At 39.8% G+C, this 12,693-nt stretch overlaps 3 protein-coding genes across 3 annotated transcripts; 2 read left to right on the forward strand and 1 right to left on the reverse strand.

Annotated features, from left to right (window-relative positions):
- Positions 1-789: 789 nt before the first annotated feature.
- LOC130728609 (exocyst complex component EXO70E2) lies at positions 790-3,653 on the reverse strand. The gene is made up of 2 exons (XM_057580121.1): positions 3,399-3,653; positions 790-3,221 (listed from the first exon to the last, which is right to left on the reverse strand). Exon 2 carries the CDS (start codon positions 3,041-3,043, stop codon positions 1,007-1,009), a length of 2,037 nt encoding a protein of 678 aa, XP_057436104.1. The 5' UTR covers positions 3,044-3,221; positions 3,399-3,653; the 3' UTR covers positions 790-1,006.
- A 3,319-nt stretch (positions 3,654-6,972) lies between these two features.
- On the forward strand, positions 6,973-9,249 carry LOC130732361 (uncharacterized). Its single transcript, XM_057584424.1, has 2 exons — positions 6,973-8,284; positions 8,889-9,249. Exons 1-2 carry the CDS (start codon positions 7,147-7,149, stop codon positions 8,921-8,923), a joined length of 1,173 nt encoding a protein of 390 aa, XP_057440407.1. The 5' UTR covers positions 6,973-7,146; the 3' UTR covers positions 8,924-9,249.
- Positions 9,250-11,849: 2,600 nt separating this feature from the next.
- Positions 11,850-12,526, forward strand: LOC130716056 (uncharacterized). The gene is made up of 2 exons (XM_057566243.1): positions 11,850-11,867; positions 12,098-12,526. Exons 1-2 carry the CDS (start codon positions 11,850-11,852, stop codon positions 12,524-12,526), a joined length of 447 nt encoding a protein of 148 aa, XP_057422226.1.
- The last annotated feature ends 167 nt before the right edge of the window (positions 12,527-12,693 follow it).

Raw genomic sequence — 12,693 nt, forward strand, 5'->3', positions numbered from 1 at the left:
AGTCAATGTTAAATCTTGCCCTATCAAAGACAATTTCAACCAGTATTTCAAGATTTTGATCAACATAGGTTTCTTTCAGGACCATTAACTGCAGTAACATTATTTGACTTAGTTTATGGTCATATTTAAACATGAAGTCATCGGCAAGTTAAAACCCTCCTCCGGTGTTGGAATTATAAGAGAAATTAAAAATAGAACCCTGCTTTAATTTTCCCAATCTTTACAGATTTAGGCCCCGTTTGGATAAACAGCTTAATTAAGCGCTTATGGTCATAAGCGCTTATGACATAAGCGCTTATTCATAAGCTATTTTTAAAAATTTATTGAAATAAATTAAAAATAAGCTGTGTATAAGCATAAGCTGTTTTTCATAAGCTATCCTGAGTAGCTTATGAAAATAAGCTGAAAATAGCTTATGGCAGACCATAAGCTGTTTGCATAAGCTCTCCCAAACACTGGCATAAGAGCTTATGCTGTCAGATAAGCTCAAATAAGCTCTTCCAAACTGGGCCTTAGATCCATTTGAAATAGCTTATTTAAGCTTATATAAGCATTTATGCAGCTTGTGTAAATAGTTTATAACAGGCATATTTAGAGCTTTTTTTTATGAGTCAAATTAGTTTATGAATAAACATTTATACTTTATACATACATCTAAACCTAATTTGAGTCTATTTCAATAAGCTTCTCAAATTAGATTACGAACAAGCGCTTCGTCATAAGCGCTTAATTAAGCTACTTGACCAAACAAGCCCTTATTGAATGTTTCAGATGCAAAAAATTCAAAGAGAAAAGAAACAACAAGCATATCTCCTATTTTGATTAGAAATCAAGCAATCTAAAGAATACATTGCAAAATAGCAGCATCACTGAAAATTTTACAGTCATTACATATAATGCACACTAAGTGGAACAAGAAGGTTTTGGCAGGAACCTAACCTGTTTGTGACCACATACAAATCTTTGTTAAATAAAGAACAAGATTATTCTCGCCTATCTGCTATTATCACCTCCTATGGGGATTTTGCAACAACTTTGGAGACCCTTCAAAGAAATCCAAAAGATAGTTTTCCAAATCATCAGCACTGTACTTAAGGTGTTTGTCACTTATGTGACTACTATTTCTTCCAACAAATGTCCTATAAGCTTGGATCACTTTGACAGATATAGAAATCCTCAAGTCTTCGCGAAGCTGAACATCAGGGATAAGCCAAGCTGTTTGGATCCTGTACACATCCTCAAAGCCAAGGTAGAAGCTTCTTAACTTCTCCTTAAGAAGGCTTTTCGAGACTGAACTCGTACCGGGAACATGAATTCCCTCATCTTTGAGAAAGTTGAGAATGGAAATCCAAGTAGACCTTTCATATTTCATTGCATGCTCCTGAAACTTCCAGTTGTGCTTTCTAATCCACCCATCTCCATATATGATCCTGAGCTCCGACCCTTTAACCTTTTCAGCCATGTAATGCAAGTTGTTCATTAAGAACAAGTGCTGCAAGGGAATTTCTTTGTATAACTTGGACTTGTCCTCAAGGTTGCATTCCAAGATTGAAGCAACTGATATGAAGTGGAGAGTCATTGAGGAAGCTCTATCTGGAGATCCCTGGCTTCTGCTATCTTCCTCTGTACCCGGGCTCATATCAGGTGATAGCGAAATCGCGTCATCATCTTCTTGATCCTTCAGAAGCAGGTTGAGTGTTTCACTGTAGTCGGTGAGAGTCCTAAGATAATTCATAACATACCTTGTCAAAGGATGTATTCCACCACCTACAAAAGGGGCTGTTGACGCATTCGATGCAATGGCATTTTCAAATTCAATGAATGTTGCCTTCACGCAATCACCTAATCTCTTTAGAACCTCATGACATTCAATTTTCACTGAGGAACCAACCTCATCTGAGTACAAAACATCAATGTCTGGCATAAGATCTGCTAGAACTTCATACATGTCAAGGATACGGAACAATTTTTCAGGCTGGTGAGGGCCAATAGACATGGCTTCGCCGAAATTCAGAAGCTGCAAGATTGAAGGCTTGGATGCATTAACAAAACAAGCTTGACTCACAGGCTCACCCTCCCCGAAAATCTGTTCACTAAGCCACTTCTCACTTGCAAGATACACCCTGACAAATATTTTCACAGCCCAAATCCATCTTTTTATCTTTGAATTCAAAGGACCCCACTCCATTTTCAAGACATCCTCAATACTGAGCCTTTCCATTTCAAGAATGAAGAGGCACTCGTCTAATGCGTCGCCGCGGACAATGGTGTAAGCATGGGAACATTCCTGGACATAGTTAGAAGCAAACAGCAGGTTTGCAATGCACCTGAGATCTGGGATCACAGCTGGATGAACTAAATCAATGACATGCTCCTCAGAGGCTCTGCTGACACTGTCTCTTCGTAGTGATTCCTCAAATGATTCATCACCTATAGAGACAAAAGAGTTTCCATCAACAGCATCTTCCTCAATGGACCGAAAAGAGACATATTCCGGTTCAAAAGGTTGCCTGTTCAGGATAAGCAGGTTCCTGAACTCTTCTTCAAGCCTTGCCATAGCTGTTTGAAGAACACTATAAGCCTTCTGCATTAACTTGTATTCTTGGTCCTCTTTACTCAACTGCATACTCTCCAGCTTCTCGATCAACCTGCGCGCTTCATTAGCAGCATTCAGATATTCAGATGCTTCTTCAGGCCCCAAATCCCAAATCATGGCCTGATCTTCCTCCCATCTCATTATTTTCTCCTGAATCTCACCAAGCCTTTGTTCAGCAGCACTAACACCCTCTTCCTCTTCTTCCTCTTCCTCCCCTTCGTCATCCTCGTCGATATCATCGTTCTTTCGGCCTTGCTTCCTCTCCTCCTTCTCACTGTGCATGGTCATGGAGGACAACTGTGAGCCAAGATCTGCCAGAACTTTCTTGGCATCACTAGTAAGGTGCTTATTTGAACCTAATGCCTTCACAATATGCCTTGCTGCAGCAATCAAATTCTCCTCCCTTTCCAGCTCTGGAATCACATGCTCAGACTCCTCAAAAGCCATGGAGAAGAATAAGAACAATCACCAAAACCAATCCTTCACCTCCAAAATCAAGATCAAAACTTCCTTCTCTAGAAAACCCAATCAATAAATCACACACCTACCCAGAACTTCAAATTACCAAAACAAGCTTAGCAGGACTCACCAACCCAATCCAAAAACAAAAGTACATATGGCTGAGCTGCATAAACCCAAAAAAAGCAAAAATCAGAAGAAAATAAAAATAAAAACACTCTTTTTTGTCATAGATGCTAAGCAAAACCGATTAAAGAAAGATCAATCATAAATAAAGCAACCCCAGAAGAAATTCACAGGAGCATAATAGCAAGCAGATGGAGGGCATGAAGTTGGCACATACCTCCTGGATATGATCAAGAACAGCCAAGAAAACTCTGAAGTGAAGTAGAAGAAGAAGCAGAACAAGGGTTGAACTGCAACTTCTGCAAGATCTGCAAAGGACAGTAGAAGCCAAAAAAGCACTGTACGGTGTATTTTGACTTTTCTGTGCGCAGATAACGTTGTTGTGTTGTGTTGTTGGATGCAAATGAAATGAGAAATGAGGAAAAAGCAGAACCAGCTTTTTGGAGGTTTGAGAATGAAACAAGACAAATTTTGGAGTAAAATATATTAATTATAACAAACAATGATGTGGGTGTGGCTGCGATCTCTATGACTAATCTCACCCTCGTTTTACTGTCTCCAACTTGCTACAAAAACTATGTTTTAAAATATCTAATATTTTAGTACAGTTCCTTGTGCACCAATCAATCTTCAAATGTAGTATCAAACTGAATTAAACAGTCCAAGTCAAGAGTACCAATAGATGATTAGTTAAAATGATACATTTTTTATTCTTCTTAAATAATGTCTCAGATTGTAATCTTATTGATGGAAAAAATCTCAATTAGAAGAGTTAATTTCACTGTGATAAAGAATACTTGTAATCAGTAATCACAGAAAAATCAAAGTCAAGTATCACGTTTACCATTTTTTATTCTCCTTAAGCCATATTTCATGTTCGAGTCTTGTTGATTGAAAAAATTCTTATTAAAAAAGTTAGCTCCATTATAATATGAATAATTCACGGTTAAAATCGAATTTTCTATGTAAGAAAAAAAAACTCAAAGTCAAGTGTCACATTGGTTCACTATTAAAAAGTTGGGAAATGAAAAAATAGTACCTATCCATCCATTTAGTTCCAATCAACTTACGTAATTGATTATTTTAAAAAAAAAACTTGCGTAATTGGCTGATTTCTCTTCCAATTTAAACTTAAATTCATTTGTTTAACTCGAGAAAATTTAATTCTTGAGGAATTCTTATTGACTCATATTTCTACCAATTCTCTCTAGGTCAGATCTATTATGAGTAAGTCCTACACTGGAACATAAGGATAATATTAAGTACTTTATAATGAGATGATCCATACACCTAATATTTTAAGGTTTTGGGTGAAGATGTGGTGTCAAATTTGTTTGTGGTTTACTCTTTAATGCCTAATGTAGATGATTCATCATAGTTTAAATCATCTCCTTTTAGGCCTAACAGTGGTATCAGAGACGATGGTTATTTGACCATGGTGACCGACTCCTTGTGTCGAAAGTCTTCCTAGCAATGTTGTGATCAGGCGATGAGTCTTGGTAATCAACCTTACGACAGTGAAAGTATTAGGAGGCCCAACATTTGAAGGCTTTCACTTTCGTTTGAGATAGACTCACTTGAAAGGGAGATTGTTGTGATATCAAGTGTGAGTAAGTCTCACATTGCAAGATAACGATAATTTTGAGCACTTTATAAGTGAGAGGTCTCATACGCCTAATACCTTAAGATTTTTGGTGAAGATGTGGTGTTCAATCCATTTATGGTTTTCTCTTTAATCCAATGTGCATGGGTGATCCCTTAATTTAATTCATCTCCTTTTAGGCCCAAGAGGATCCATCCAACATGTTGATTGTTTACTTAGTAATCAATGAAGAGGTAGTAGTAAGTGTTGTATTCGTCAGAGACACACATGAGGGGCAAAAGCCGGTGTACTTTGTTAGTAAAGTCTTCCAAGGGCCAGAAGTCAAGTGTCAAAAGCTTAAAAAGACAGTTTTCACTCTAATTATAAACAGCAAAGATACTGAAACAATAATGCTTCCAAGCTCACAAAATCACAGTCTGCATAGATTTGCCACTCAGGCAAGTAATACATAAGTCCGAGTTAGACAACAAGGTGATTAGCTTTGGTCACAAAGGTGATCAAGAGTGACTGGAGTAGGGGAAGGTGGCCAAAGGGAAGTAATGCATCATTCATTGCATTGATTCCGAAGGTAAATTCTCCTCTTAGCTTAAATGATTTTCGACCTATATCTTTAATTGGGTGTATGTATAAGTTGGTTTCAAAGCTGTTGGCATTAAGGTTGGCGAAGGTGTTACCGAAGGTTATCAGTAACAATCAGTTTGCTTTTCTTGGAGGTCGGAATATGCTTGATAGCGTGGTAGTGGTAAATGAAGTACTCCATGGAGCAAAGAAACTAAAGAAACCAACACTGCTCTTTAAAGTCGATTATGAGAAGGCGTATGATTCGGTAAGGTGGAATTTTTTAGAATATATGATGGGGAGATTGAAGTTTAGTAAAAAATGGATTAACTGGATAATGAGTTGTATCCAATCGGCTTCGGTCTCTGTGCTAGTGAATGGGAGCCCATGTCAGGAGTTCACTATGAGTAAAGGCCTCCGCCAGGGCGATCCCCTCGCTCCATTTTTATTCCTGATTGTGGCTGAGGGTCTCAATAGATTTTTTTCACAGGCAGTGAGCTTGGGCAGATTTAAGGAGTTCAGTTTTGGAGGAAATTCATGTATTAATATTTCTATGCTTCAGTTTGCAGACGATACTGTATTTGTAGGAGAGGCAATACTGCAGAATGTGCAAATTATTAAATGTATCTTGCGTTGCTTTGAGCTTATTTCTGGGCTAAAGGTAAATTTTCATAAGAGTAAGATAGCCGGAGTGGCAGTTGATCGGGATTGCCTAGGGAGGTTTGCTTCTATTCTTCATTGTAAATTAATGACTATTCCCTTTGTGTACCTGGGAATACCTGTCGGAGGCAGATTGAGGAGCTTGGCTTCATGGGAACCGGTTATTAAAAAGATGAGAGGGAGGCTTTCATCATGGAAACAGAAGCATATATCCTTTGGAGGTAGGGTATGTCTCATTCAGAGTGTATTATCCGCACTACCGTTATTTTTCTTATCATTCTTTAAAATTCCGGTTGGTGTGCTTGAGATATGTACTGGCATTATGAGACGGTTCCTTTGGGGGGGAGTTGATGCGGAACATAAAATAAATTGGGTTAAATGGTCGGAGGTGTGTAAACCAAAGGATCATGGGGGGCTTGGCATCAAGGATTGGAGACTGTTTAACATGGCTTTGTTAGGAAAATGGAAATGGCGGTTCTTGACGGAGCCAGATGCTTTATGGTGTCGTGTGGTTAAGGCCAACAGTAGTACTTGTGGTGAATCCATGTGGTGCAAGGAGATTCAAGCGATTACTGTGGAAGGTGGCTGGCCTTGGTTCCAAGATAGTTTACACAAAACTGTGTGTGAAGGGAATGAAACAAAATTTTGGGATGAAAATTGGCTTGGTTCAGGAAGCCTGCAGTCCCGTTTTAAACGCTTGTACAATTTATCTTGTCAAAAGCGTGAATATGTAAGCAACATGGGTCATTGGGACAATGGGGAGTGGCTATGGACATTCCGGTGGAGGAGGGCATTGCAAGGCCGGGAGATAGCTTGGTTGGCAGAATTAGTGGAGATAATTCGTGGTGCACGGTTGGTAGCAGAAAAGAAGGATAGGTGTTGAATAAGATAGTGTTAGCTTACCACCTTAGGTAGTTAACCATGGTTAGCTCTACTATGGTTAGTTTAGTTTGTTAGATATCTGGTTAAGTTGTTAACCGGTTAGTTAGAGTTTGCTTAACAACTCTCTTAGTATAAAGCTTGTAATAACAGTAGATTTTATATTCATTCAATACATTCTCAGTTTTCTCTGCAATCAATCAAGAAACTTCCGCTTTGTTATGGTATCAGAGCTCTCTTAGAGAGAGCTCTGCTGCGCGCTCCCATGGCGGCGATCGCGACGCCATACCCGTTCTCTGTGCAAGATGCACAAACCGCCTCACACGCTCTCTACATCCATCCCAACGAGAGCCCTTCTACCGTTCTGGTTTCTCCTCCACTTTCAGATGGAAACTACCACAACTGGGCTCGTGCAATGAAGATGAGTCTGATGACGAAGAACAAGCTGGGATTCGTCGACGGCACGATCGGAGAACCGCCGCAGGATCATCCCGTTCTTCCCTACTGGCAGCGTTGCAACATGATGGTGTTAAGCTGGCTCATCAAATCGATGAACGTGGAGATTGCCCAATCGATTCTATGGCGTGACAAAGCTGCAGATGTGTGGAAAGAACTCAGAGAACGATTTTCACAAGCAGATCTATTTCGGATTTCAGAATTACAAGAAGAAATCTTCAGCATAAAGCAAGGTGATTCTTCTGTTTCCAAGTTTTACACAAGCATGAAGACTCTTTGGGATGAATTAGACATACTCAATCCTCTACCCATTTGTACCTGTAACCCTGTTTGTGCGTGTGGTGCGATCACGAAAATTGCTGAAGAAAGGAACAAGAATCAAGTGGTGAGGTTCCTTCGAGGGTTGAATGATCAATTTTCGGGTGTTCGTTCCCAATTGATGCTTCTAGATAATTTGCCTAATGTGAATAGGGTCTTTGCTATGATAGCTCAACAAGAGCGACAATTTTCGTCTGAAAATGTTTCTGGCTCGAAGGCTCTGTTAGCCTCAAGAGAACATGGTGGTAACGATTCCAGGGGGGTACAGGGTCAAGGCCAATCTTGTGGTCAATCTTCTGGTTATGGAGGGAGCAAGTATAACTCCAAGAAATGTTCCTACTGTGGCAAGATGGGTCACACAGTTGAGGAATGCTACAAGAAGCATGGATTTCCTCCGGGTTTCAAGTTCAAGAATCCAAAGTATGCCAGCAAATCAGCCAATCTGGTTCAGACAGATGGAGATCATCAAGATGATGATGATCAAGAGGGCAAGGATGCTGGAAATACTCGTTTTGGGTTCACTGCAGACCAGTATCAGAATTTGCTTGCTTTGCTACCAACACAAGATCAGAAGGAGTCAAGAACAGCAAGTGTGAATTCATGCACACAAGTAATTCCAACTCATAATGGTAATTTTCTCAATCCTATATGGGTCTTGGACACTGGAGCCACAGATCATATTAGAAATTGGGAGGCCTATACTCAACCACAAAAGCTAGCTCAAGAGTTGAGGTTTGCACAACCCTTATAAACACTTGATTGGCCTTATCTCTAGCCAATGTGGGACTTCTAACACACCCCCTCACGTCCAGGATTGAACAGACTGGAACGTGGGAACAACAACGGGTGGCCCAAATATGGGAGGTCTCCACACAACAAATGGATCTAGGATAGGCTCTGATACCATATTAGAAATTGGCACAAGTAATTCCAACTCATAATGGTAATTTTCTCAATCCTATCTGGGTCTTGGACACTGGAGCCACATATCATATTTGCAACAAGCTTGAAGCTTTCAGTTCATACAGACATGTTCCCCCTGTGAAAGTTTCTCTGCCAAATCGTGTCATTGTTCCTGCCACCATCAAAGGGACTATAAAAATTACACCTTTCTTTGAGCTACACAATGTGTTGTATTTACCTAGCTTTGAATTCAATCTCATTTCTGTTCATAAGTTAGTTAAATGCCTGAAGTATAAACTGACTTTTGAAGATGATGATTGTATTATACAGGATTCCATTGCTTACAAGAGGATTGGCACAGCTAGAGCAGTCAAAGGCCTATATCTACTCATGAAAGGAAATCCCAGGTCTTCTACCAAAGCCATTTGTAACTCTGTTTCAGTTCCGGAATCTATTGTTGATAATACAAACTTAGCTTGTAATTTCATACCTAGTATGCATAACCTTTGGCATTTTAGGCTAGGCCATCCATCTTTTGTAAAAGGGCAGTCCATTAGAGACCTATTTCCTTACATTGAGTGTAATAAAGAGCAAGTTTGTGACATTTGTCCTCTTGCAAAGCAAAGAAAATTGAGTTTTCCTTTGAGTAATTCTTGTTCTTCAGCTATTTTTCAATTGGTTCATGCTGATATTTGGGGTCCTGTGTCTACTGTTTCACTTAATGGTTTTTCTTACTTTCTCACAATAGTTGATGATTTTACTAGACATACTTGGGTTTATCTGCTTAAATCCAAAGCAGAGGTGAGACCTCTTATTCAAGATTTTTGTGTTCTAGTAGAAAATCAGTTTGCCACTACCATTAAAACCATAAGAAGTGACAATGGTAAAGAATTTGATATTCCTCAGTTTTATGCTTCAAAAGGAATCACACATCAAACTAGTTGTGTGGAAACCCCTCAACAAAATTCTATTGTTGAGAGGAAACACCAACATATCCTGAATGTGGCTCGAGCTTTACTTTTCCAAGCCAGCCTACCTACTTCTTTCTGGACCTATGCTATAGCACATGCTGTGTTTTTAATAAACAGGTTGCCTACACCAGTGTTGGGACATAAGTGCCCTTACCAACTTTTGTACCAAGAGCTACCTGACTTGTCCCATCTCAAAGTCTTTGGATCCCTTTGTTTTGTCTCCACACTTACAAGTCATAGGACTAAGTTTGATCCTAGAGTTAAAAAGTGTATCTTTCTTGGATATAAAGCGGGTACCAAAGGGTATGTGGTCTATGATCTAGGAACTAGAGCCATCTCAGTTTCTAGGAATGTTGTCTTTCATGAAAATGTATTTCCATACAAAATATCAGCATCATCTTCTCTTGAGAGTACCACTGATAGTACTTTGCCTTTACCTAATTTTTCATCAAAAGAGCCATTTGATTATTCACCCATTGTTTCACCCGAGACACCTATAGTACAACCAGTGCCAGCTAGTTTGGCTCCAGCACAAGGTGTTATCCAGCAAACATCACATCGAACCAGGAAACCACCTTCTTATCTCCAGGACTACCATTGCAATTTGGCTGTCTCTACTGCTGTGCCAGACACTACAAGCAAGGGTAATCCTTATCCTCTCTCTAGTGTTATTTCTTATGAGCATTTGGGTTCAAATTATCAAACCTTTGTTATGAACATTACTACTGCTGTTGAACCTACACATTACTTTGAGGCTGTTAAACACGAATGCTGGCGAAAAGCCAGTGATCAAGAGCTGGAAGCACTAGAGAGAAATAACACATGGATTTTGGTAGACAAACCTCATGACAAGGTTCCCATTGGATGCAAATGGGTTTACAAAATCAAGCACAAGCAAGATGGTTCAATAGAGAGGTATAAAGCTCGGTTGGTGGTCAAAGGCTATACCCAGATTGAAGGGATCGATTTCATGGACACCTTTTCACCAGTAGCAAAAATGACTACACTCAGAGTGCTTGTAGCATTGGCTTCTTCTCAGAACTGGTTCTTACATCAATTGGATGTAGATAATGCATTCCTTCATGCCACTTTAGATGAGGAAATCTATATGTCACTTCCACAAGGGTTGTCCTGTTCTAAGCCTAATCAAGTGTGTTTGCTCCAGAAATCTCTGTATGGACTCAAGCAAGCAAGCAGACAATGGTTCTCTACACTTAGTAAAGCCATTCAACAGCTAGGATTCCAGCAAAGTGCAGCAGATCATACACTCTTTGTTAAGAAGACTTCATCTTCATTCACAGCTCTTCTTCTATATGTGGATGATGTCCTATTGACAGGCAATGATATGACTGAGATTGTGTCAGTGAAACAATCACTTCATGCTCAGTTTAGGATCAAAGATATAGGAGAAGCCAAGTTCTTCTTAGGATTGGAGATTGCCAGATCTACTGCTGGGATTGTTCTAAATCAGAGAAAGTACACTTTGGAACTCATTTCAGATTCTGGTTTGCTGGGTTGCAAACCTGCTTCTACTCCAATGGATCACTCTCATAAGCTTGGAGTATCTACAGGAAAACCACTTGATGACATTGGTTCTTATAGAAGGCTCATTGGCAGGTTACTTTATCTCACAACTACAAGGCCTGACATAGCCTTTGTTGTTAATCAACTCAGTCAGTTTTTATCTTCTCCTACAGACCTTCATGAGGCAGCAGCTCACATAGTACTGAGATACCTCAAAGGTACTCCAGGTTGTGGTCTTTTCTATCCAGCTACATCTTCCACTACCTTAACTGCATTTAGTGACTCTGATTGGGCTGGTTGTGTGGATACACGAAAGTCTATCACTGGCTATTGTGTGTTTCTTGGTAGTGCACTGATTTCATGGAAGTCAAAGAAGCAGACAACCACATCTCATTCGTCTTGTGAAGCAGAATATCGGGCCATGGCAGCAACAGTGTGTGAGATACAATGGCTCAATTACCTTCTTCGTGATCTAGAAGTTTCTCATTCTACTCCTGTATCAATGTATTGTGATAATCAGTCAGCTATGCACATTGCTCACAACCCAAGTTATCACGAAAGGACCAAGCATATTGAGCTCGACTGTCACATAGTCCGTGAGAAGCTTCAACAAGGACTCATTCATCTTCTACCAGTGTCTTCCTCTTTGCAAATTGCTGACATTCTTACAAAACCTTTGACCCTTGCCCCATTCCATAGTATCTACTCCAAACTGGGGATGCATAACATCCATTCTCCAGTTTGAGGGGGGCTGTTGAATAAGATAGTGTTAGCTTACCACCTTAGGTAGTTAACCATGGTTAGCTCTACTATGGTTAGTTTAGTTTGTTAGATATCTGGTTAAGTTGTTAACCGGTTAGTTAGAGTTTGCTTAACAACTCTCTTAGTATAAAGCTTGTAATAACAGTAGATTTTATATTCATTCAATACATTCTCAGTTTTCTCTGCAATCAATCAAGAAACTTCCGCTTTGTTAATAGGTGGACATGGAAGTTGGAAGGGGATGGCAATTATTCAGTTAACTCATCCTATGTTTTCTTACAGGAACAATATTTATTGGAACCAGATTCTGTTTTTCAATGGATTTGGGCAACACAGGTCCCTTCAAATATTAAGGCGTTTGTGTGGAGAGCTATGCTGGGAAGGCTGCAAACTCGCGATAATTTGCTCAGGAGACAGATACTCAGAGATGTGGATGATGCTAAATGTGCGTTCTGCAGATTGGAGGTAGAAACTTGCTCACACTTGCTCTTTACGTGTTCTGAGTCAATGGCTATTTGGTATGAATGCTTTGCTTGGTTGGGGGTGTCTATTGCTCAAGTTGCTGATCCAAGGATACACTTATTGCAATTTCCGGTGATTGGAATTAGTAAATCTCAGAAGCTAGCAGAAACTGCAATTTGGATGGCCACTGTATGGTCAATTTGGTGTGTACGGAACAGGGTCATTTTTAGTGGGGGGGGAGCTAGATAAAGCACAAATCCTGGAGCAGGTTCAGCTAAAAGCATGGCAGTGGCTAACTGCAAGAGTGGATAATTTTTCCTATTCATGGTTTGAATGGAAAACTAATCCTAGGGTGTGTCTCATGTCCACATAAGAACTGGGGTGGCTTCCTGTTATTATCCTTGGCAGCGTGTTAT

This window comes from Lotus japonicus, chromosome 1 (assembly GCF_012489685.1).
Source record: "Lotus japonicus ecotype B-129 chromosome 1, LjGifu_v1.2".
NCBI classification, from domain to species: Eukaryota; Viridiplantae; Streptophyta; class Magnoliopsida; order Fabales; family Fabaceae; genus Lotus; species Lotus japonicus.

Coding starts and splice junctions, on each gene's coding strand:
- LOC130728609 (XM_057580121.1), bottom strand. CDS start 3,043: ATGGCTTTTGAGGAGTCTGAGCATGTGATTCCAGAGCTGGAAAGGGAG.
- LOC130732361 (XM_057584424.1), top strand. CDS start 7,147: ATGGCGGCGATCGCGACGCCATACCCGTTCTCTGTGCAAGATGCACAA. Junction 8,285..8,888: donor AGTAATTCCAACTCATAATG/GTAATTTTCTCA, acceptor TGTATTATACAG/GATTCCATTGCTTACAAGAG.